At 39.3% G+C, this 25,889-nt stretch overlaps 1 protein-coding gene across 2 annotated transcripts in view; it reads right to left on the bottom strand.

The window, feature by feature from the left end:
- Positions 1-25,889, bottom strand: part of ARHGEF26 (Rho guanine nucleotide exchange factor 26) — a 70,323-nt gene that overhangs the window by 37,944 nt on the left and 6,490 nt on the right. For both annotated transcript variants that reach the window (XM_032224770.1, XM_032224771.1), the window contains exons 3-5: positions 24,958-24,997; positions 14,333-14,478; positions 3,036-3,092 (exon numbers count right to left, since the gene is read on the bottom strand). In XM_032224770.1, coding sequence (XP_032080661.1) covers positions 3,036-3,092; positions 14,333-14,478; positions 24,958-24,997 — 243 coding nt within the window. The remainder of the gene's footprint in view (positions 1-3,035; positions 3,093-14,332; positions 14,479-24,957; positions 24,998-25,889) is intronic.

The raw sequence follows: 25,889 nt of genomic DNA, 5'->3' as shown, positions 1-25,889 counted from the left end.
CTTTGTTCTCCCTCCTGATGACAGCCCTAATTGATTCCTTCAAAGCTGAGAAATTCAAGACTAGGCATCCCAGTTTTGAAAGTGAAAATGAGATAGTTATATCTGCTTGTGAGCCAAGCAGATAATGAAAACAGCTTTTCAAAGGATTTCAGAAAACTTCCAAACAATTAGGTTTAAAAAAAAAAACAGAACAAGGAGTGTTTGAGCTCATGCATATAACCTAGTGATGCTAATTGGAGATGAAGAATGGTAACATATTTTCCAATTCTTATTTCTTACTCAAGACAAATGACAATCTTCATGAGTGACACTCCAAAATGTAGTTTCAGCTCATCTGCGTAACAGCAATGCACACAGATGTTTAAAGCCTGATAGCTGATGAACAGTTGTCAGAACTATTTAGAGATAAAATGTGCACTGAAGCTTTGCATATGGCACTGAAGAAGTACTTGCATTTATAATTAAAAGGGCTTTAAAACAGTAGGCACATTTTTAAAAGCTAGTGCTTAGGTCCACTGTAGTAATTTACATTTAAGATTAGAAAGACTTGTATATAGCAGATACATTTTTAAGAGCTATCTAAGGCCAGATTATTTCTCCTTGGCTTGCATTATCACACAGGTTAAATTTATAAATTGCAACAATAACATCCAAGATAAATCATTATGTACAAAATGTATGAACCTTAAACTAATCAGTAAAATGAGTGAAACGGCATCAAAATGTAAACTGTATTTACATGTATACATTTTACCGTGTTTCTCCAAAAATAAGACAGGGTCTTATTTTCTTTTTACTCCTGAAATAAGTGCTTGGCCTTATTTTCAGGGAGGTCTTATTATTTTTGGGGTGCAGGAGGCTCCATGGTCCATGGATCAGCTGATCCAGAGAGGGCCAAAATTTCTGTTTCTGGCACACTCTTGCCAGCCCTAGCATCACTGGGCCTGCCGCTCTTTTTGTGGATGCCACTAAGAGAATGGGCGTGGTAGCTAGAGTTTGCTGGACGACCTCCGCAAGGCCATTCCGCGTGGATGGCAGCTGCATGCAGGGTGCATGGGGCATGTTCCCCCCTTTCCCCCACAGGAAATGGAAGGGACCAGCTGCACATGAGTTTAAATATTTTAGGGGAGGGCTTATTTAGTACATGCACTCAAAAGCCCGACTGGGCTTATCATCCAGAGAGGTCTTATTTCCGGGGAAACAGGGTATACTTTATTTATTAAAGCAGTCTAGGTTACATACAGTTTATATTAGAGTGAGAGACTTCTCAACATTCCTGTCCAATGGAACAATTGTACATTTGGGGAATCTTTTTACCAACATGTAAATTGGCTTCACCATGTAATATTAAGCCTAAGATTTGTTTTAATCAGCTTATTAAAAAAGCCAAGTGATCTAACAGCCAAGCCACAGACCTCACAAACTGTCATGGGGTTCACACCCATCTTAAACCACAAAATATTTGTAACCACCATCACCTTTACCTTTTGCACCTCCTACTTTACCATCTATAGAATTGTACTCAAGCCAATCCAAGAGACTTTTCCCTTTTTCCCTCTTTAGTTTGAATCATTACCCAACCTTGAGCTCCTTTGATTTGGACTGCAGCTGAAGAGAACTGCACCAACTACAACTTTTTCCCTGACAGCTGGCAAGTTCCTATCATTTTAAGAATAAGTTGCTTCTTCCCCACTTTATTCACAGCAGAGTTTAATTTAAAAGGTTAATGTTCCCTCTTTCTTTGGACATTCCCTACCCTGACTTTATGCAGCTTAAAAATCTGACTTCACTTACACTCAGAATGCTCTTTAGGTCCTTCCTTATGATCTCTCATTGAATTGTCAGGACTATTCTGAGGAACAGTTCTCTTGAGTGCAGTCAAGACCAAAAGGAGCTGGAGGAGAGTTTTCCAAACTCATCCAGAAGGCAGCAGAAGCCTCTAGAGGGCTGAGGAGGAGAAAACAACAAATTTTAGGATCACTCCTCCTACTAATACGATAGAAAGATTAGAGATCCAATGCAAGCTCATGAACAAAGTCACAAAACGGGGAAGAAATTATTTCCACATACCTCTAGTCAAATGGCAAAATATAACAAATGGCAAACATCACAGAGCTCTTTCTCTTGACATACAACCTTCTGCTATTACTGATAAAACACATTTTAAATACATTTTACTGAATATTAGATAAGTATACATAGATATGGTAGAGGGGGTATAAAGAGATATCTCAGCACATCTTTGGATCACAGCTAACTATACTGTCATTTTTATATGGATGTATCTGATTGTGTGTCTCCTGAAAGATTTCCCAGAGAAGATTATTCCTCCTATCAGACCTATGTTACAGTTTTGCATTGCAGCCACAAGAATATTCCAGCAGAATATTTACCAAAAATTTAATGCTATCCAAGTTACTAAACACTACTGCTCCTGGAGGTCTTAGTAATAACTGACTAGATTTGACATCTAGAGCTGAAAGGCAAAAAACTGTACAACCTAAATTAATCTCTTGACACCATGTTAGCAAAATAATTTTTCTCGCCTTTAATGATTTGGCATTTTTTTACATTTTGATTTTGCTCCCATCTTTAGCTTTTCTACTTCTGTTGTTGTTTGAGTCAATGAGGTAAATAAACTTTACTATTAACCCCTTTTAACTTTGCAATTCCAAAATTATCAAAAATACATCAAAACTCGCAGAAACAGAATTGGTTATGAGAAAAGTCACTAATATACACTGGTTATTTCTACCTACTTTACATGGGCTAAGGATTTTCTTTCCATTATTAACATACCTCCAAAACTACATATTATTTATACTATATATGAATTTATATTTTATATAATCATTTTCTACCAGTAAATATGTACCCACTCTATAAGGGGCAATACAATTTCAGAAAGCTTGGATAAAAAGAATGCTATTGTAATTTAGTTCGAAGAAAAAGAGAACTAGAACTTACTGTCTTTATAAAACAAAAGTACTAGAAAGGCATATATTAATAATTGAATTAATTATTATAACACTTACCTCTTGCCTTTTTCTTTCTTCTTGGCTGATGGTCTGAGATAAGCCATTCCTCTTCACCTGAAATAAATGCTTAATTAATATATTTTTATAACTCATACTTTAAAAAAAAATATAGATCATTTGCTTAACCTAACTCATAAAGCTACTTCATTATATAAACAGCAACTGACAAGTGATGATACCTAAATAATCTGTCAATGTCTCAACCATAGGTAACTTCTCTGCTGTCAGTTCCCTTTACAGGTGTTAGAGACTACTGGAGCTCTGGGCAACCAAAGGTTTTCATTCTGGAAAGATTTTATTATGGCTTCCATAGGTATAAAATTGCCCTGGGAAGGGTATTATTCTTGATTCCCCCATACATTAAGGTGTTGATTTAATTCTACTAGAGCAAGAGTTCTCAAATTATATGACACCCCAGAAATTTCAAGGATGGACCAAGAATATGAAATTTGAGGAGTGGAGCAAAATCCATTCTTAAAATGGGTATTTCTTATATTAAAATTCTAAAAGCTTTGGATTACTGGGGAGGTATGTAGGCTTATGGATCAGTGTGTGAAGATTGGCAGATCGGTGGTGGGCATGTGATAGCAAGAAAGACAAGAACCTTGCAAATATTCACAAATGTGTGGTAAGATTAGAGCCTGGGCAGGCTGTAAGGAGGAGGAACAGAAGACAAACATATGTTATCTCTGTTACTTTATATAATTTTCATTAGATTTTTGTTACATGAAAAAACCATGTGTGCTTATTTTTACTCAAAAATTTAAAAATGTATAGCATGTGTTTGCATTTTATTTAATTAGTTTTTATTTTTTAAAGTGATTGAATTGTTTATAAGGCCAGAGGTCAAATTCAAATAAAATATAATTTACATATGGGTATTATATATGTGTATCTATAGCTCTTTAAATAAAACAGTTAAAAAGAAAATAGTTTCAAATTGCAAGGAAAGGTAGCACGCACGCACACGCGCCAACATACACTGGAAGGACATATTTACATATTGGCTGCACACTCCCTACCAATAAATTTGCTGAGGAAATGAGATAGACAAGTCAACTGGAATTCAGCAGAGAGAGACCAGAAAAGTAGCATATGACTCAGGGACATATATACTGATGGTGTAAGGTAAAGGCAAAGGTTCCCCTCGCACATGTGCTGGTTCCGTGATGGCGAACCTATAGCACGTGTGCCACAGGTGGCACATGGAACCATTTGTTAGGACACATGAGGCGTTGTCCTGTCAGCTGGCCAGCACGCATGCGCTCACTGTCCAGCTGACTTCAGCCTTCTTTTGAGATTTTTTTCGCCCCCCCCCCCCTCTGGAGCACAAAAAACTGACTTCCAGTTTGCTCACAGGGCCAGTTTTTGCCCTCCGGAGCCTTCAGGGAAGTCTCCTGAAGGCTCCAGAGGTTGAAAATCGGCCCTATGGACAAACCGGAAGTCACCATTCCCAAACATCTGGGTTCCCCATAGATCTGCTTTTTGCCTTCCGAAGGCTTCAGGGAAGCTCCTGAGGCCTTCGGTGGCTTTAGGGAAGCTCCTGAGGCCTCCGGAGGCCTTTGGGGGGGGGTGCCCTCCCCAGCCTCCTAGAAAGCCTCTGGAGCCTGGGGAGGGTGAAAAAAACCACGCTAAAAGTGGCGGGGGGGATGTGTGTGCTGGTCATGCTCACACATGCGCGCGGGGGGAGAACACATGCATAGCATTATGGTATGGCATGCCTGCACACAACCCACCCTGCGCTACCGCCACTTTTGGCACAGGAGCCAAAAAAGGTTCACCATCACTGTGCTAGTCGTTCCTGACTCTAGGGGGCGGTGCTCATCTCAATTTCAAAGCCAAAGAACCAGTACTGTCCAAAGATGTCTCCGTAGTCATGTGGCTGGCATGACTAAATGCCGAATGAGGACAGAATGTTGTTACCTTCCCACCAAAGGGGGTCCCCTTTTTTTCTACTTGCATTTTTACATGCTTTTGAACTGCTAGGCTGGCAGAAGCTGGGACAAGTAATGGGAGCTCAATTGCCGACCTTTCTAATCAAGAAGTTCAGCGTCTTAGCCACTGAGCCATGGCATCCCTATACTTAAGAGTGTAAATGTGTTCTTTTTAAGCACCTGAGCAAAATGGCAAAGAACAATAGAACCAACCGGGCCAAATAATTTCAGAACAGTGATAAAGATATAAAGTTAATAGGAAATGGACATATCTAAGCTTTAAGTTTACTATGTTAATAAAACAAAACTATTACTTCATTAAAAGATTAGAATTAAAATTAATCATTTTGTCCCTGTTAGACAGATTCAATCATGCTGATCAAGCTCCTCACATTCCTATAGCCCAAGAATGTCAAACTTGCATGTAAAAAAAAAGAAATTCAGGTTTCTATCCCCACTATTTTGTTTTCTTTCCCAGAGAGCAAAAATTGGGACTAATCCAGCAAATTGGTCATTTATAGGTACTTAGGTAATAAGAAAGGCCATTCTTCTAATGATTTATGAAAGAAAAGTTTAACTGTTCCCTATAACATTTCTTTAGCCATGATTCTCACTGTTCATGAAAGCCAAGGAGCTGTCACCAAGAAAGAAATATTGATATGGTATCTTTAAATACCTTTTTTGGTCTCTCTCTATGCTTCTATCATCAGTTGCCTAAATCTCAATGAATCAAAATTACCTGAAAAGCAAGAATTCATTGAATCTACCACATGTCTCTGTGTAGCTTCACAGGGTATACTTGATACTCCCTGTTAGCAGTCTGCTTTTATAATGACTTTACTGTTTTTATGTAACCTGGCAAAAGATGCAGCTATTTTATGATAACTTGAGTTGCAGATAACTTGAAAAACTTACTTATATAACTGAAGATATACTATTGCCAAATGCATTTTCACTTTACTTCCTGGTACGCTCACAATTCAAGCTACTTTCACATGCATATTATTGCCCTGCTATTGCATATTGTGAAAGAAAGCGTAGCTTTTACTTCTTTAAACAAAGACACCTTTAAAAACAGCTGAATATATCTTATTTCTAATAGCTTAGAACTATTTTCAAAAGACTTTCTGTTCTGTCCAGCTCCTTTTTTATGCAGTCAATTAAGAAGAGACAAGCAAACTAAAAAAAAAAGACCTTACATAAAACCAGAGCATTGGAAAGAACAAAAAGGATAATAACCCCCACACATAGGTCCAACATCACCCATATATTTCCTATGCATATTACACACACATATATATAAGTGGGGTTGTAACATGCTTGCTTGCTTGTTTAAAGAAGACATTTCTGGTCCACAAGAGATTTTCAGCTGCAATTCCTATTCAACATCTCAATCCTCATCTCTCAATAGTTAATCAGATATTGTTTAACTCAGTTATAATGGTCAAATTTATACATTACTTCAAATCATAAACCATGATTTACAACCTCCAATGGCCATTAAACCAAAACCAAGCAAACTGCACTATGCTAGTTGCAATATGTGTACCAATGCTTATCGGCTATGGGTGGAGTAAAACCTGCAGGGACTTCCTTTACATTTACCAACACAATGTTTCCATGATAAATGTAGCAAATTATGGAAGATTGATTGATTTTAAAGCTCCAATGCATAGTAAGAATCCCATTTCCAGTTCTTTGGATCTAACTCATAAAGTCATATGAGTATCTGGTATCAAATGTTTATGATATAGTAGAATCGATGAGCAACAAACACATTTTGCTTATCATAACTATTTAAAACAAGAGCATAATGAGAACTGTGCTAATTTTTGGATCATACAATCCACACAGCTTGCATCTGATCCTTGCATTATCAAATACAGAAGTCAAGAGGATACAGGTTTACAGAAAATGGGTACATCCTAAGTCCGTGATGGCAAACCTATGGCACGCGGAGCCATTTCTGAAGGCATGCGAGGTGTTGCCCTGTAAGCTCCAGTGCGCATGTGCCCACTGGCCAGCTGATTTTCGGCAATTTTTTTATCTCTGGAGGATTCCCTAAAGCCTCCAAAGGGCGAAAAACAGCCCAACGCAAACCAGAAATGAGGAGAGAGCTGCCAGCAAAGGGGTGGGGGGGAAGACAAGCGGCAAGGAAAGAGGCTTTTTTCACTCTATTCTATTTCTATTTATTAAATTTATAGGCCGCCCAATCCCGAAGGACTCCGGGCGGCTTACAGAAATAAAATTTTAAGAGAAAGGTTAAAAAACAAACAGAAGAAAGCAGATTAAAAGAAACACATCATGTACCCAGTCTAATCGGGGCTGGACCTCGGTCAAGAGGTCAACAGCCGCAGGCCTGCCGGAATAGCCAGGTTGGCTGCTCTGTTCCCCTCTCCCCCGTGCTACTAAAAAGGATCCTGCCTGATCGCTGGAATCCAAAGAGAAATGAGGAGAGAGTTGCCAGCACGGGGGAAAGACAAGTGGCAAGGAAAGAAGAAAAGAGGCTTCTTTCACTCAAGTTGGCTGCTCTGTTGCCCTTTTCTCCATTTCAGTGCCACGCCGTCGAGGTTGCCCCACCCTCTATCGCCCAGCTCCTCCCAAGCATTTCTTTGCCTACCTGATTTCCAGCCCCATCACGTTTCTTGCCATCGTGTGCAGAGAAACAAAGTTTGTGGGACTAAAAAAAAATCAATCAATCAATGACAACTTGGGGAGGGGGGAGATCTTGCGAAGTTGGAATTGATTGATTGAAGGGGTTTTTTTAGTCCCACAAACTTTGTTTTTCTGTCCAAAACGGCAAGAAACACGATGGAAAAATGCTACAGAGGGGAAATTAGGTAGGCAAAGAAATCCTTGGGGAAAGCGAGGACCTGGGTGATGGTGGGTGGGGCAGGCTCCATGGAGTGGTGCTGAAATGGAGAAAAAGGCAACAGAGCAGCCACCTTGAGGGGGAAAAAGCTGTTTTTTCTTCTTTCCTTGTTGCTTGTCTTTCCCTCATGCAGATAGCTCTCTTCCTCATTTCCCTTTGGATTGCAGCAACCAGGCAGGATCCTCTGTGTTAGCACGGGGGGGGGGGGGAACAGAGCAGCCAGCAAGAGGGAAAAAGCTGCTCTTTCTTCTTTCCTTACTGCTTGTCTTTCCTCTGTGCCAGCAGCTCCCTTCCTCATTTGTCTATTGATTGTAGTGCCCAGGATCCTCTTTGATGGGAGGGGGGAGTAAAAAGGGCCCAATATTTACACAAGACAATGATAAGGGAAGGTTTTTTGACACAGGAGCACACTTGAGCATCTCCCCACCCCACCCCCAATCTCTGCCCGTTTGTGGCAGAGCAACTTCTCCCCTCACTGGGTGTTAGCCAAGGGGAAGCAGCCAGAGCAGGGAGTGGCGAGGAAGCCTTGCACAAAAATGCACGGTCCACACAGGTGAGGGGGGGCATTAAGTTATGTGGGTGGGCACTTGAGATCGTGTGATAGCGCACACGTGCGTGCTTTTGGCACCCGAGGTGAAAAAGGTTCGCCATCACCGTCCTAAGTTATATACATAACTCTGCTTCAAAAGATACCAGCTAATCAAAGTAATTGTCTAAATTTAACAGTATTTTCCTAGTGCAGAAAACTGTGACTAATTGATCACTTAGATCCAAGTGATCTAAGTGATTGTTCAACTTGTCCAAATAGTACTATGTTCCTCCTTGTAATTTACAGTTTTATCATGAAGATTTTTTTTAAAGGGCACTGTCAAAAAGAAAACTATCCTTTATAGTTACACGCATTTATCTTGTTTATATTAGCTGTTTATCAGCATAGCTGTTTATCAACATAACTGTTTAATGATACATCCACCTGACTACAGAATCAGCACAATTTGTAATTCATACACATAGCAACTTTAAAACCATATTTGAAAATCATGGCCTTTAGCTTGTTAATAGATTAGATTCTGCTAACTTATAAATCTTGGCTTACAACCACCACATGGGTTCACAACTGCATTAAATCATAATGCAACTTGTTTGGTTGCATAAATCCAGTCAACAATAAACCCAACCAAGCAATTACCCAATTTTGTTTCATATTTGTGAGATCAAGAAGTTATAAAGTGTGATTACTGAACTATATTTGGCTTGGTGAAGAGCTGGGCCAGGGCCAATTTTGTTTCATATTTGTGAGATCAAGAAGTTATAAAGTGTGATTACTGAACTATATTTGGCTTGGTGAAGAGCTGGGCCAGGGCATGGTGAGCCTGGGAGGCATGCTTGCTGGAGGCGGAACAGGTGCTCACGCAACCCCCTTTTCCATCCGGGCAGAGCTCCATGCACTGACCTAGGGGGTATCCTTAATGTGCCAAGCCGTGGGAGCTCGGAAGCGGGCAGAGTGCCACGTGGCTTGGTGTCTTAGGGATACCCCCTAGGTCAGTGAATGGCGCTTTGCCCGGCTGAAAAAGAAAATAAGTCTCTATCTTATTTGGGGAAAAACATGGTATATATATATATATATATATATATATATATATATATATATATATATATATATATATATATATATATATATATATATATATATATATATATATATATATATATATATATATATATATATATACACACACACACACACACACATGGGGATGAGATAAATCTTCGAGATGCCCCAAACTCTATGGCCTCCCCAAGATACACAAAGAAGGAATACCACTCAGATCCATAGTCAGCTCCATAGGCTCACCTCTACAGAATCTTGCCAAATTCCTCGCCAAACAACTCCAACCCTACACAGAATCAATCACTTCACACGTAGAAAACTCACTCCACTTCATAGAAACAATAAAGAAACAAAACTACAATCCAGGGACCTACTTGTGAGTTTCAGTGTCATATCCCTCTTCACCCAAGTGCCTATAAAAGAAGCCTTCACAGCTATCCAGAACAAACACAACCCCACTAAACACATCTTAGACCTGACCAAACCCTGCCTAACCAACACATACTTCATCCATAATGGACAAAGATACAAACAGATAGAAGAGCACTCATGGGATCACCCCCCTCACCCGTCATCGCAAACTTATACATGGAAAATTTTGAAACGAATGCCTTAGATAAATCTGAACACAAACCCAAACTTTAGCTTAGATATGTTGATGTCACTTTCGTGATTTGGCCAAACGGGAAAAAAAACTGGACAACTTCCTCACACATCTCAACAGCCTACACCCCAAAATACAATTCACTATGGAAATAGAAGCAAACAACCAACTTCCCTTTCTGGACATCCTAATCTACAAAAAACCCAGTGGTTCCCTAAGACATACCATCTACCAGAAAAAAACACACACCAACCGCTACTTAAATGCACAATCCTATCACCACTCTGCACAGATTAATTCTGTAGCCAAAACCTTCATCTCCAGAACCTAGCCGACAAAGACCATCTGAAAACTGAATTACATCCTCTCACAAACATATTAATCTCCAACAGATTCCAAAGATAAACAATTACCAACTAATCCAAAGGGAGACTCTCCCAAAAATCAAGACACAGAATAGGACAACGGCATCACCCTCCTCCCTTACATCAATGGCACCACAGATAAAATCAGCAAAAAATATCAAGACAGCCTTCAACACTGACCAAAAAATAGCCAACATCTTAAGAAACTCCAAAGACAAAATCCAGCTAGAAAACCAAGGCGTCTACGAAATACCATGCAAAATCTGCCCTGCAACATACATAGGACAAACGAACAGGAGAATAAATGCACGCATCGCAGAACACAAGAACACAGTAAGAAAAAAAGAAAAAACTTCCTTCCTTTTCCAGCACCTTAAAGCTACAGGACATGAAATTAATTTTGAAGGATCCAGATTAATCTCCAAAGCAGAACACTTCAACAAGAGAATAATTATGGAATCTATTGTAATAAACACCCCCACAACATGAATAAACGTGACGATACCTCCTGCCTACCAGACATCTGAAAACCAGCCCTAGTCAACAGAGCCCAACTCACCACCCAGGCCGTTACAACACGAAACAACACAGCCAGCACCAATCTACCAATCATGATACAACCACACAACCAATCATTCCACTTACTGAAACAAAACCAGCACTCCACACATCCCCACCAAGATTTGTAGAAAGACAAATGCTCCAATCACACCTTAAGACCAAAACCCAGCCTGAAGGTGGCGTGTGAGACCTCACTGAAACGTTGCCAAGACAATCTCAATCTTACATGGGAAAAGACCTGAATACAACAAGACCAGCATATATAGATATAGAGATATAGAGCTAGAGATAGATATAGAGATAGATATATAGATACACACACACACAAATACAGATTTAATATTTTTTTAATTTTTTCCTTATCTGCGAAATTGCAGGAAGATAGTTATATCACAGAACTGATTTTCATTATGCATTATCCATTCATATTGGTCTGATAATGCTGAGGCTGCTGATCTCAAGTGGGCAAGGCACTAGTGGCATGATTGTTTTTTTGCAACAGCTCTGCAGGAGCCCCTGTGGAATGGTTAGGGGAAGCAACCCCATGGAAGCAATAATCAGACTGCTAAGATAATGGCCAAATTTGGATGTTCATACTATAATTTAAGCTCCCTGCAATGAGCCATTTCAGCTGATTCAGTCCATCTTCTCTTCTAATCCAGCAGAGACCACAGTGGGAAATTAACAGCACAGCACAGTTGGTTGTTCTGACTGCAATAGGTCAAACTTTGAGTAGTTAATGAAAACAACCTTTTAGAGCAGTTGATAAAATAATAAAGGATTGAGGGGGGGGTGCTTAATTTTAAACTATGCTGTTAAATTATGTTCTGATTGTGAAATCCAATTCAATCACACTGTTTCAGAAAGATTTAAGTAATATTCATTCACAGTGAATCTTTTGAATTCTCTTAAAAATTTTAGTAGTTTAGAATTTGGAGAAATGGAACATCAGTTCAGGTGCAGCTGAATGTATAGAAAGCTAGACATACAGAAATACACAGAAAAAATATGCCCTTGGGCTTTTCCTGCTCTTTGTACAGCTCTATATATATCTTAAACAAAACTGTTACTTACATTGGTTTGATATGAAACAAATACGGTATATGTAGTTCTCATTTAACAATCACAATTGGGACCAAACTCAGTCACTAAGCAAAGATGTCACATGACCTCTTTGCTCAATGACTGCAATCCTGGCTCTGTTAGTTGTGGTTGCTAAGCAATTGTGCAAGTCATTAAGTGGAAGGAGTGCCAGGTAAGAAGGCACTGTGGGAGCTACAGGAAGCTTGGCACAGGCTATGTGTGAGTTGGCAGGGTGCTGAAGTGCAACACAAAGTTGCCACTTCCTTGGAAGTCCAGGCCTGCTCACCACCACCACCACCACCATTCAAACAATCATGAGAATAATGGCTGCTCTCACAATGCTTTGGAATGACTATTTGTGAGAAGGTGATTGGCAGGTGGCAGAAGCTGCAGCACACCTGTGGTCATAAAGATAAACAGACAAGCGGTTCCACCACAAATCCGCGGTAGACTAAAGTGCGCTCGACAAAAGCGCGTACGTGATGTCATCACAGCGCGACGAAAACGGCACGCTATGAGCAGTAAATTTAAAATTAAAGCGAAAACCTTACCCTAACCCCCCCAAACCTAACCCTAAACCTAACCCTAAGCCTAACCCTTAACCTAACCCTTAACCTAACGCTAAACCTAATGCTAACCCTTAACCTAACCCTAAACCTAACCCTAACTCTTAACGTAACCCTAAACCTAACCCTAACCCTTAACCTAACCCTAACCCTTACCTTTATGTGAATCGTCTTGCTTTAATTTAATTTTAATTTTAATTTAATTTATTTTTAATTTTATTTGTCGCGCTGCTGACGTCACGTACACGCTTTAATCGGGCGCGCTTTAGTGGACCACGGTTTTGACGGGTCACGCAGACTGCCAAGTGTCCAAATTTTCATCACATAGTTACAGGGGCGCTGCAATAGTTGCAAATTCTGGTAACAGCTATTAAGTCCACATTCTGGATGGAGAGGACCATTGGTTTGACAGAGGGGCTAAAAAGGCCAACTATGTTAGAACTGAACAGCCCTCTTCATTAGAAGGGGAGGAATATGACATCACCTTTGTCTAAAACAATGCAGTCCTTTCAGCAGTTCCAAGAAAGATCCACAACCATTTGCACTATGATTCAGGTGAACCTCCATGTAGCCTCAACAGCTCACTGAGAGTGCTAAGTTAACAACCAGATGACTATGAGAAAATATAATCCTTCCATTTCCCACTTCCACCCCCACTATCTAATCAGAACTGATGAAGCTTCTCTGATCAAAAGTGAAACATCTTCTTCCTCAAAGAAAAGAACATAATCCAGTTGCCTCCTGAAAAAAGCACCTTTGAGTTATTAAGCCCAGTGCCATTAAAATTTCAAATGATTGCTGAACAAATAGTCATTAAACAGAAACCACCTCTCCGTAGAATGAAGGACCCCAATAAGGAAAGAGTACTCGGACAAAGCAGTCTCCAAATCTTTACCCAAAAAGTTAGGATTCTAGTTTGACCAGTTTGAAAGAAGTCCCAATGGTTCCTTGATAATACAACAGTGACATGGAATTGAGGGGACAGGGAAAGAGGCTGAGACAGTCTTCTGATAGCTTTAAAAGAGACTACTTTTTAAAGATATATTACAAGCAAAGCTTTGTACGGAGCCAGACCTTGTTTGCCTAAACGTTTATAGTAAAAGAAAGTTGCTCAGTTGCTCCTTCTTCATGTTTTGTATTTTTATTCTTTATGTATTGGTGTATTGTTTGTTCCATGAATTATGTGGAGCTTCTAGACAACACAAATAAAATCTGTGCAATTAATCATTGGACAATTAAATAGCTAACCCATATTGTTCTATCAATCACATGTGAAGATCTTCCAAAAGCTCTGTGGAAAGACCCAGATTTTACTGGTTTCCTAACTGTTAAGAAGGAACGGATCACCCTGACCATGCTCCCTTTGCTTATTTTATTAAGAATGAATCAAAGATTTTCATTTCCATAAAATAATAGTTTACCTCTAATTGTTTCCTGAAATATTCACCCAGTTAAGTTTGATTGCTTTAAAAACCATGAATCAAAGTGAGGAATGCAGATGTAGCAGCCACCTCTCTTTGCCAATTACAACTATTGAATAGTATTTGCATGTTGATAAACATTTTGCTTTGGGAGGTAATTGAGGGTAAAGTAAGGCTGTAAAAATTCACATTGGCTGGTAAAAAAAAAACTTGCTTATAAACATCACTAGTTTCCAATTTGAACTTTGAGGTACTTACTAATATTACAACACTTACTGCAGACAGTTGACTCCATGTTGATCTTAGAGGTTTGTATTGAATAACTATTTTTTCATCTGACTTGTGTTCTTTTGATTCTACATCTTCATCAGAATCTATATCCAAAGCTTTTTCTTTGTAATTCTGATACAACACTGCATTTTCTGCAATAACAAGAAAGGAAAATGATTTGAGATACTTCTAGACTATATAATTATAATAATTTTCTCTTAGACAGCTAGTTTTGTTCAGAACAGACACTGGGAAAGCATATTATAAATTACAGGAACATCAGTTCAGCCAAATTCAGGAAGGAAAAACAAGAGAGAACCTATTTTATTTCTCCCATTCTGTGGATGATTGAACACAAAAGGTTCTTATGAAAGTTGACCAATTTATCTTGTTAGCAAGGTATGTAAACAAGGTATAAAATCATTTGAAACTTTAAACAGAATCAATTAGCTTCTTGTAATTATAATTGCAAATGCAGAGCTAAAGTGCATAAAGCAACATCTTAGAGTTGAGTACTACCGTATTTATCGGCGTATAACACGCACCGGCGTATAACACGCATCCCCCATTTTAACACAAAAATTTGAGTAAAAATTTTTTTCATTAAAAATAAATGACTTGGAAGCTCGGAACTTAATGTTGGATTAAAATTTATAACATTAGAACATGAATTATAACATTAACTCCTCTTAAAAGGCAAATATGAAATGAAAAAACACCTCTTTGAGCAAAAAAACTTAATCAGAATCACTGCTTTTTGGAAAACCAAAAAACTCTTCCTCATCTTCACTTGTATCCTCAAAATCAAACTGAGCACTGCTTTCACTGCTTTCACTGTCTTCATAGATCAGTTCGTCTTCTTCCCCATCCAAAGCATTGCTTATGCCACATTTCTTAAAAGAGTTGATAACAATATCTTCTTTGACTGCGTCCCATGATGTTTTCACCCACTGACACACTTTTGAAATGCTAGGTCTTTTCATTCGCCCAGAATTTGTAAATTCATGTTGAGTTTCATCACACATGTATTTATTCCACTCTTCACGCATAAAAGCTTTGAAGGGCTTGTTAATGCAAACATCTAATGGCTGTAATTGTGAGGTCAGTCCGCCTGGAATAACTGCTATATCAGTTTTGAACTTTTGAAACTCCGCCTTTGTTCTTTCTGTAAGATGAGATCTAAATGCGTCCAATACCAATAAGCATGGCTTCTTTAACAAAGCACCTGGGCGCTTCCCCCACACATTTTTAATCCAAAGCTTCATGCCTTCTTCATCTATCCATCCGTTTGGATGAACATGCACTTGTACGCCACTAGGAATTCTCTCCTTTGGTAACGTTTTTCTTTTAAAAATTACCAATGGAGGCAGCTTATTTCCATCTGCAGTGCAGGCAAGAACAAGAGTGTAACGATTTTTTTCATGCCCTGAAGTTTTAATTGTTACTGTTTTAGTACCTTTTGAATCCACAGTTTTATTTGAAGGAACATCGAAAGTGAGGGGAACTTCGTCCATGTTGCCGATTTGACCCATTTCAAAATTTTGTCTTTTTCTTGCATTGATAATAAATCTATGAAAATGTATTATCTTTTCCTCATAATCATCTGGCATACGCTGGGCAATCCTTGTTCTTGTTCGCATCCGAAGGTCATGCCTCTTCATAAATCTTTGGCACCATGACGTTGTCCCTTTAAAATCCTGGATTTGCAGCTCTTTGCTGATTTTCACAGCTTCAAAAGTCAGCATTTTTGTTGATAAAGCAATGCCTGCTTTTCTTTGGTTCAGGACGAATTCCTTCACTTTACTTTCTAGTTGTGGCCATTTCGTTATGCCACTGCGCGAAGCACATTTTGATTTTGGTAACATCTTGATTTTTTCGACATTTTTTCGCCACTCTCGTATTGTGCATTCTGTTGGTGGCTCTCCAAAATGCCTTGCTGCAGCCCTATTCCCATGTTGCTTGGCATATTCTACAACTTTTAACTTGAAAGCAGCTGTATATGCTGAACGCTTCTGTCTTGATTCCATCAGGGATATACAGTATTTTACCTATGGCTGTTTAAACAATAAAAGTTACCGTCAGACATGCGGTTCATTTCCCCCTCTGCCACTTCACTTCCCCACCAATGTTCCCTCTAATTTTTTTTCAGTGTGAGCGGAAAAGTATAGTGTTTGAGCGGCACATTTTCATGCCTGAGCACCTGAATTTTTTTCACAGATGTCACCTAAGACAACAACGAAATCAGTATTATTTGAAACTCAAAGTTATGTTTATTCAAGGTACCCGCTTAATTAAAAGTGTTATATAATATCAGTATCACTTAACAACGGTCCTGCTTAGCAACCAAAATGTTGGCTCAGAAACTCTGGCATTGAAGCGTGCAAGTCTTAAAGCTGTCAAGTTACAAGACCCTCGCACCCCTAACCCTTTAGGAAAAAAACCCCAGGGGTCTTCAAACCTGACAGCTTTAAGCCTTGTGGACTTCAACTCCCAGAATTCCTCCTCCAGTCATGTTGCAGCAACGTCATCTGCGTGGATCTGCTCCATCTTCGGTTTTTTCACAGGAGGCAGGGCTGCTGCTGAAGATGCCAACGAGCTCCCGCCGCCACTAGAATATGCATTTGTTTAGCATGACATAGAATAGTCTTTCAACCAGAAGTATGGAATAAAAGAGAGACTGATAAATATTAAAAAAAATAAAACCAAAAAGCAGCTATTTATTTGAGTTCTAGATAAACATTTAGTTCAGAAGAGATTAGAATAGAACAGAGAAAGAATAGAATATAGAGAATACAATAGAAATAGAATTGGAAGGGACCTTGGAGGTCTTCTAGTCCAACCCCCTGCCTAGGCAGGAAACCCTACACTACTTAAGACAAACGGTTATCCAAAATCTTCTTTAAAACTTCCAGTGTTGGAGCATTCCCAACTTCTGGAGGCAAGTTGGTCCATTGGTTAATTGTTCTCACTGTCAGGAAATTTATCCTTAGTTCTAGGTTGCTTCTCTCCTTGATTAGTTTCCATCCATTGCTTCTTGTCCAGCCTTCAGGTGCCTTGGAGAATAGTTTGACTCCCTCTTCTTTGGAGCAACCCTGGGCCCTGAGATATTGGAAGACTGCTATCATGTCTCCCCTAGTCCTTCTTTTCATCAAACTGGACATACCCAGTTCCTACAACCGTTCTTTATATGTCAATATCATTTAGACAAAGTTGATCCCCTTATTCTCCACTCCAGAACCTTGGAGTTTGAAGTTCTTTGGTTCTCTTCTCCCACCCTCTGTGTTCCCACGAGGGGATTAGCATCATAGCTCAACTGCCCCCCTCCCACCCATAAAGACCAGGAGAGCATCGCTGCGCATAGCCAAATGCTACCATAGCAACTATGGCGTTGTCTGATGTCTTTCTTGCACGCTAAGATGGACTGACGGGGTGAAGCATAGCTTGCATTGTCCCTAGTGCGGATTATTTTCCCAGCCTTGGTCACTTTACGAGGGGTGGACTTCAGTTCCCAGAATTCTTCAGCCCTCCCTTATTCCTGTTTCCTTTTCCTTCATTATATTCAATTGTTTCAATATTAAGTGTAATTCTTCCTTCCTAACATTTTTCCATTTTTTCCCTTATATTCTTTTCCATTTCAACATTGTCTTTGTTCCTTCCATTCTTTCTTCCTTCTTTCAATCCTTCCAATATTTTTTCCTTCATTCCCTTGTCTGTTTCAATATTAAGTACATTTCTTCCTTTCTTCCTATACTTTTTTCCATTTTCTTCCTTATATTCTTTTCCATTTCAACATTGTCTTCCTTTTTTCCTTCCTTCCTTCCTATACGTCTTTCCATTTTCTTCCTTATATTATCTTTTCTGTTTCAACAGTCTTTGTTTCTTTCTTTCTTCCTTCCTTCCCTTCCTATACTTCTTCTTTCATTCATTATATTTTCTTTTCCATTTCAATATTAAGTGTAATTCTTTGTTCCTCCTTCCTTCTTTCAATCCTTCCAATACTTTTTCCTTCATTCTCTTTTCCTTCAATATTAAGTGCAATTCCTTCCTTCCTTCCTTCCTAAGTTATTTCCATTTTCTTCCTTATATAATATTTTCTGTTTCAACATAAAGTGCCTTCCTTCCTTCCCTCCCTCCCATCCCTTTCTTTATGTTTTCTTCATGCTTTCTTTTCTTTTTCCTCTGCTCTTTTTAAATCCCCCCCCCTTCTTCTCCTCCTCTACATTTAGGTTGGATTAGTTTGTACAACGGTCATCAAACTTCTGAAGTAAAAATAAATAAATAAATCATATTTAAGAAGAAGAAGAAAAAGGAAGACGTTTTTAGTTAAGTCAAACGTTTTAATAAAAGTTTCATCTTTTAAGATTTGTCCAACACATCCAATTGTAACCTTAACAGTAAAGAATATCACCCCAGCTGCTAAAGGTTCAACCAGTCTGAGAACCATTGAAAAGACAACAGTGCAAAATCCAAAAGACACAACTTCCTCACCCCCATTGCTTTGGTACCAAATCTTTGAGGAAGGGGCTCCAGAAAAAAGGAGGAGGAGGAGGAGGAGGGAACCAAAGAGAGGCTTTTACCGAGTCTGCGCCCCACAGCCAGGACCGTCCTGGCGCCTCAAGCCGCATTTCTTCCTGCAAAGCCCTTCGGGCAACCCGAGAGTTCCTTTTGGCGCCAGAAGGGCTTTGCAGGAAGAAACGCCGCGTTTCTTGTGTGTGTGTGTGTGTGTGTGTGTCTGTCTGTCTGTCTGTCTGTCTCCGCCATCCCCAACCTCTACACCTTGCAGGACTGCTGCGCCTTTGAGAAGCCGGGGTGGGGGGGAGAGGGGGACGGGAACGACGCCTAACCCCCACCCACACAACCCGGTCCCCGGGAATGCCGCTCCCGCCGTTCAGAAACCGAGGGGGAGAAAAGTTCAAAAGCCACCGGAGCCAGCTGGAAAAGGAGCGACTTTCCCCATTAGCCGGCGCCCTCCGCCAATCCGCAACGGCCTCGCAAATTAAAAACCGAAGGAAGGCGGCGAGCTCAGCCAAGCGCGGCCAGGCAGCCAGCGGCGCGCACCGGCTTCCCCGCGCAGGGAACTTCTCCGGCGGCTGGGGGGAGGCCGTCAAGCGGAACTCTCGGGTTGCCCGAAGGGCTTTGCAGGAAGAAACGCGGCTGGAGGCGCCAGGACGGTCCTGGCTGTGGGGCGCAGACCCGGTAAAAGCTCTCTTTGGTTCCCTCCTCCTCCCGCTCCTTCCACAGTCTGTGTGACGCTGCCGCCAGGCTGAGAGCTGCCGCTGAAACAAGTTTGGGAAGGTCCTTTGCAGGCAGCCAGTTCTAGCTGCCTGCAAAGGACTTCCCCACGTTTGCTTTGAAAGAAACCTCTGCGCGGGAGTTAGAAACCTCTGCGCGGGGGTTTCTTGCCACCTTAGAGGGAACAGTGGACCCGGCGTTGGACCCGTATTTATCGGCGTATAACACGCAGTATCGGCGTATAACACGCAGGCAGGGTTTAATCTTGCAATTTTAGTTTTAAAACTGCGTGTTATACGCCGATAAATACGGTAAATATTGGGTTTTTTTCTCATGTCTATTAAAATGTCAATCAAATAACTCCATACTTTATCATGTTGCATAAATTATACCTAATCTGATATTTAGATTTCTTTTACTTTTTAAATACTGAACATATATTACCCTAAGATTCAAGAAATTGATGTGAGCAACATATTGTAAATCCACAGTACCATACTGTTATTATAAACTTGACCTAAGTATCTGAAGTTTCAATCAAAAACCCCAGATAGCCCTATTTGAGTCTTTACATTCCAGATAAATGACAAATAATTAATGCAGTTTAAAAATAGACACACAATCAGTTAAGAAACCTGAGAAGTCAACCATAAGATGACTTAGTGAAAGTAGGCTGAACTATGTTTCAATTTTTTCTAGATGTGAATCTTATGATTACTTATTGAATTCTATAGAAGTTAGTTCTATGCATATATACATAGGATCAAACTTATCAAGTCTGCTTTCCTGTTATTAATACTCTTGGAATAGGGGAAGAATAACTGGACTTCACCCCTGCTTTCAATTTAACAGTTACTTTTCAACTGTTCAAATTACAACTTGGACTAAAAGCCTAAAATTTCTAAAATATAAGATATATAAATAAGTTACACTGGTAATAACAAAGTGTGATGATGCCACTGAAAGTGTGAAAAAAATATTAAAAATTGCAATATGTTAAACCAGCAGCATATGTAGACCAAATCAAGCTTTTATTATGGTCACAGACCAGCATAAAGATAGATAGATAGATAGATAGATAGATAGATAGATAGATAGATAGATAGATAGATAGATAGATAGATAGGCTAAAAAATGAAACAGTCTCAAATCAAGAAATATGAGACATTGAATGAACAAGATGTTAAAGAAAAATGCTTGATGAGATAACTTAAACAATGTAAAAAAAAAGAAAATTATGAATTAAAAAATTCACAGACTTTTATATTCAAATGTTTTATTTTCATTTTTTCATTTTCATTTCTTACAGTCACATATATACTGTGCATGATTGGGGCCATATAACATTAGGCAATAAACACAGCCATCCTTGTACTCCCCAAAATACAAAACCAATATACCACTTCAACCCTCCATACACCCTTTCTTACTCCCCCCTCCAACATTCCCCTCTCCTACTTCCCCTCCCCCTCTGTCACTCCTTTCTCCCCCTCCCTTCCATCTCACCCTCCTTCCGATCCTCTCTCCCACCCTCTCTACCCCTCCCTCTTCTTTCCCTCTGCTCCTCGCTTCGGTGTATTTCTACTAGCTATCGATATATTCAGCTTCTTATTTTTATACTAAAATTAAAAAAAGCAACAGTATACAAGTGCAATCATGTTAAAATCTGGCACATACTATATTTCCCCCCTCCCCCCTATGAGCCCACCTCCCTTCCCCCCTCCCGACTTCTTACTCAGCTTCTTACCATTACACAAACTTTAAGCAGTTTACATTGTTCCTAATCTTAATTGTTTGATTACCTGCAGGATTTCCCCAGAAGTTATTTGTTGATTCAGCTTTTGCCTGTACTCTTCTCTAGCTAGGGGCCTTATCTCTTTATCTAAGTATCTGTCTGTTTCTAAACCCTTAATTTTGTCCCCTTTGTGCCGCCTTCCTCTATAACACAATTTAAATACATTTCAAATTTTTCTTTTTGAAATGTTTTTTACCCTTGTTTCTGTCTATATATATATATATATATATATTTGTATTCATCAGTACTCCTCTCATATATGCTTTACTTACATCTCCTACAAATTCCCTGAATATACCCTTATTCATATTCAGAACAAAGTAATCAGATAGCAATTTTTAACAATTATTAATATACTTTTCATATCAAAATAAACTCCCATTCGACCTCCAAGACCTTCTTGCCTGCACTACCCTTCCCAATTCCGTCCAGACTGGGTTATGATCCAAGAGAACCCTCGCCGCAATCTTTGTCTTCTTCACCCTAGAAGATAAATCATTAGTGATTTGTATAAAATTCAAAGTTGTCCATCAAGTCTTTTTCCCTTCTAGAATTAGGTCTAATGTGATATATCTTCCAAAGGGATCTGCTTCAGTTCACTCAGCCTTAATGTCTTTTCTTAAATATACAACTATACCATTTTCCTTTTGCGTAGCAGAGGTCACAAAATATTGACCAAGTTCGAAGTTGAACAGATATTTTGGATCAGTTAATTTAATATGAATTTCTTGCAGACAAGTTATATCGTTCTTGAACTGTTTGAAATAGTAAAATATTTTCTTTCTCTTCTGTAAAAAGTTCAGACATAACTCCTTGATCAATGGCCGATGATTATTGAGGTTGTTGCAATCTGCCTTGTTTTCCCATTCGTCTGGTAGTCGTACGGCTAGGTCCTTGTTCTCTGGTCCCTTGCCCTTCCGGAAGGAGGAAATGGTGCTTTCTGTCTGGTAGTTGTGTGATTTGCTGTTTATCTTGTCCTTCTCGTAATCTTTCTCCAGATCCAGATGATTCAAGGTGTCCCACCTTCAGGGTCTTGTGATAGAAATCTCGGGCTTCCCATACAGAGTTGATACGATATATTTGCTTATCAAATGTAATTATAATACCAAATGGCACATCCCATCTATACTGTATCTGACGGTTTCTGAGTTCTTCCACTAGAAAAGCATAATCTCTCCTGGCTCTTAGCATTTGGGGTGGTATTTCTTTCAAGACAATCAAGTCCTGTCCGCCAATTTGTAGCCTGGTATTATAAGACTCTTGTAGTATCACGTTTCTAGACTCTCTTGTAGTAAAATATATAATTACATCTCGAGGAAGTTGTCGCTGTTTTGGCGCCCAAGAATTAATGCGATAATTTTTTTCACTCTGCCAGTCAAAGTTGATCCCCGGTCTTCCCACCAGACGATTAAAAGCCTCTGAGAAAATCTGCTTCAAGTTCTCCTGTTCGTTTTCATGCAGCCCCCTGACTCTTAATGCAAGCTCCATCTGTTTGTAGTGTATCATAACAATTTGTTTTTCTGCATTTTTGACTTTTTGTTGCATCACTTCAATTTTGGATGTCAAGTTAGTGTTGGCTTCCTCAAGAACCTCTAGTTTATCTTCCATTCCAGCAACATATTCTGTCAATACAGTTACAAGACCCACCATATCGTCCTTTGTTTTGGCAATCCTAGAATCAAGCTTATCACATAAGTCTGCATTGTTTCTTTATCTCCTCTCTAAATTCTCTAAGAGTCTCAAAAAAAAATTCTTTCGTTAGTAAATCTCCAGTAGGGGGCGTAGAGGGTGAAAGCTGCAGCTTTGTGCCAAGTGCGTGAGGTGTATTCCTAAAAGGACGTCTCCCCGACTTTGATTTTGGTGCCATTATTTCTTTTCTTCAAACAATTATTCAACAATTATTCAAACTCTTCTAGCCCATTGTGTAGCTTGCGAGAGAAGAAAGTATTAGGTCCCCCCTTTATTTGTTCTTAGAAGTTTTCCAAAAGGTTTCAGAAAAGAGCATTGTAACAAAGCAAGTTTCAGAAGATTAGCATTGTTATGAAACAGTTCATATTCATCTCTGTTTAGAATGTCTCTATATTAACAAGGAGGCTTTTACAGCTTTTAAAAGTTGATAAGAAAAAAATTCTTGGTAGGTCTTCAGAGAAACAAAACTAATTAGTCAGAGAATGCCATCTGGCTGTTCCTTTGATCTTTCTTTCTGTCGGACAGTTAAGAATGTGGCATCCGCCATTTTAGGAGCTTTTTTTTTTTTTTTTAGAAACCCGATGCACAAAGAAAGCTCTTTCTTTTTTAAAGAAAAAAAAGGGGGGACAGATAAAGTTCTCAGGTACGGACTCTGCTTGTATTAATCTCAAATAGATATATCAAAAATTGTCCTAAGCAGGGGTTCCTTACTTTGCGCCATAGTGGTTACGGCAGAAGTTCTTGGCTCGGAGGTGTGATTCAGCCTTCGGTAGGCCCCCCTTTCGTTCGCAGCAAAGAAAAAAGCTGCAAACTTCAAAGAAAAGCTCTTGCCAGCTGGATCTCTCTCTCATCTTCTTTGCCTGAAGAATGAGTTTATCTACCAGGTATTTAGGCAGATAACGCAGCCAGGAACCCGGGGGCAGCTCGTTAAGCCACCGCCATCAGCAAGGTCCCGCCCCGGAAGCCCAAAAATTCACAGACTTTTGAAATGCAAATAACCAACAAACATAGTGTTGCCTACAAGTGATAAAAATATGTACATTATAGCCAAGAATGATAACAATGATAACAAAAAAAATCACAATATCCATGAGAACAGATGGGAAACCCCTGCAAATAAGACATAACCAATGCTTATGTAACCATTATAACAAGATTAATACCTTGCATTTCCTATCATTAACTATACAATATGACAGAATTGCAACTATTATTTGCAATAGGAAGTTTCCTTCTCCCGTTTTACTCTCCTTAAATACATTATGAAGTTGGTCCTGACATCCATGATATCAACGGAAGAACCCTACTAAATATTGCAACAATAATGCTACTTTATATTTGCTGCAATAACTTTGGTTGTTTCCCCTCACCCTCTTAATATAAACAGAAAAATCTACACCTTTGATCCAAACTTTGCTTTGCGGTGTAAAACTTAACCTGGTTCCACCTCTTTATACAGTATATCCGTGATGGAGAAGCTATGGCAGGCCTTTCCAAAGTGGCACGCGAAGCCATGTCACCAGCATGTGCGACCTTGCCTGTTGGTCTTCTGGGTTTCTAGTGCGCATGTGCGTGATGATCAGCTGTCCTTCGTGCGCACAGCAGTACAGAAAACTAACCAGCTAATTGTCGGGAGCACTTGAATGCCAGAACCCGGAAGTTCAGCCTTTCCGAAGCACTATCCTTTCTCATGTGCAGCATTGCCAAAAACCAGTCTGCGCATGTGTGCCAGCCAGTTGAGTGTTGTGCATGCATGCTAGGACCCAGAAGTTTGGCTTTTCCGGAGCACAACCCCGATAAGCGTGCGTACATGCGACGTTTCCATGTGACCTTTTCGGCACTCGGGGCCAAAAAGGTTCGCCTTAATTGCAATTTATCATTAAAAATAAGTACAGTATACCCAAGCAGCTCTTACCTTGTCCATCAAATGTTCCTTGTCCTTTTAGCATTTTCTTCTATAATATTCCAAAAAGAAAATAGAGAAGGGGAAGGGGAAACTGGTGAAAATGTTCAGTGCATTGCATAAGAATAAATGAAGTTCAAATGTTTCTCAGAACATATTTAATCATTAGTAAGTTAGGATAGTAGCCATCTTCCAGATCTAAAACTTCGGTAGAGTTCTGATTCTGAACCAGAATTTTCCAAACCCATTCACAAAATAAAACCACTCTTAGAATCACAGTCTACTGAAATTAGAGGAATGTTTAAAAATAACAGACTTTTAACATGTATCAGTAATGTTTTTGCTGAAATTCTTTAAAAAATTCTTTGTTAAAGTATGTTAAAGTAAAGTTCAGTTTAAGCGTAATAAAATGTATACAGTAAATGATTTTATTAAGTCTTTAAAGTCAATAGCATTTGGTTAAAAAGGCAATTTTTCCCCCTAATTATCCTAAAAAAAACCTCTAGTCCTATAGAAAATTACTAAGAATTTCACACCAGATTTTCTCTATATTTCTATTTTTTCAAGATTTTTAAAGCATTTTCTTTTAGACTTCATATATATTCCATCATAGATAATGTCTTCACATTTGATAATAAGTCTAGGGAATTGGATAAAAATTTGGACACATGAAACAGGATTGACTTAAATAGACTTTCCTATTCCACCTCCACCAAGCAGATTTTCCATGCTCCCAGAGTTACATAAAAGGTCAAAAGTAACAGGTTAGCGATCAGATGAAGGCTGGATTGACAGAAAGACCTCTTGCACAATTTACTTCATTCAGTTTCAACAGAAGAATTGAAATGAAAAGAACAGGATATAACAGTCATGATCAGAGTGTTAAATGACTAGCTAGGTTTACGCATCTTGCTAAGAGATAATCATAACTTGAAACACAGAAT

Source organism: Thamnophis elegans, chromosome 10, assembly GCF_009769535.1.
Source record: "Thamnophis elegans isolate rThaEle1 chromosome 10, rThaEle1.pri, whole genome shotgun sequence".
NCBI lineage: Eukaryota > Metazoa > Chordata > Lepidosauria > Squamata > Colubridae > Thamnophis > Thamnophis elegans.
The sequence above is the reverse complement of the archived record's forward strand: the minus strand, read 5'-3'. Positions and strand labels throughout refer to the sequence as shown.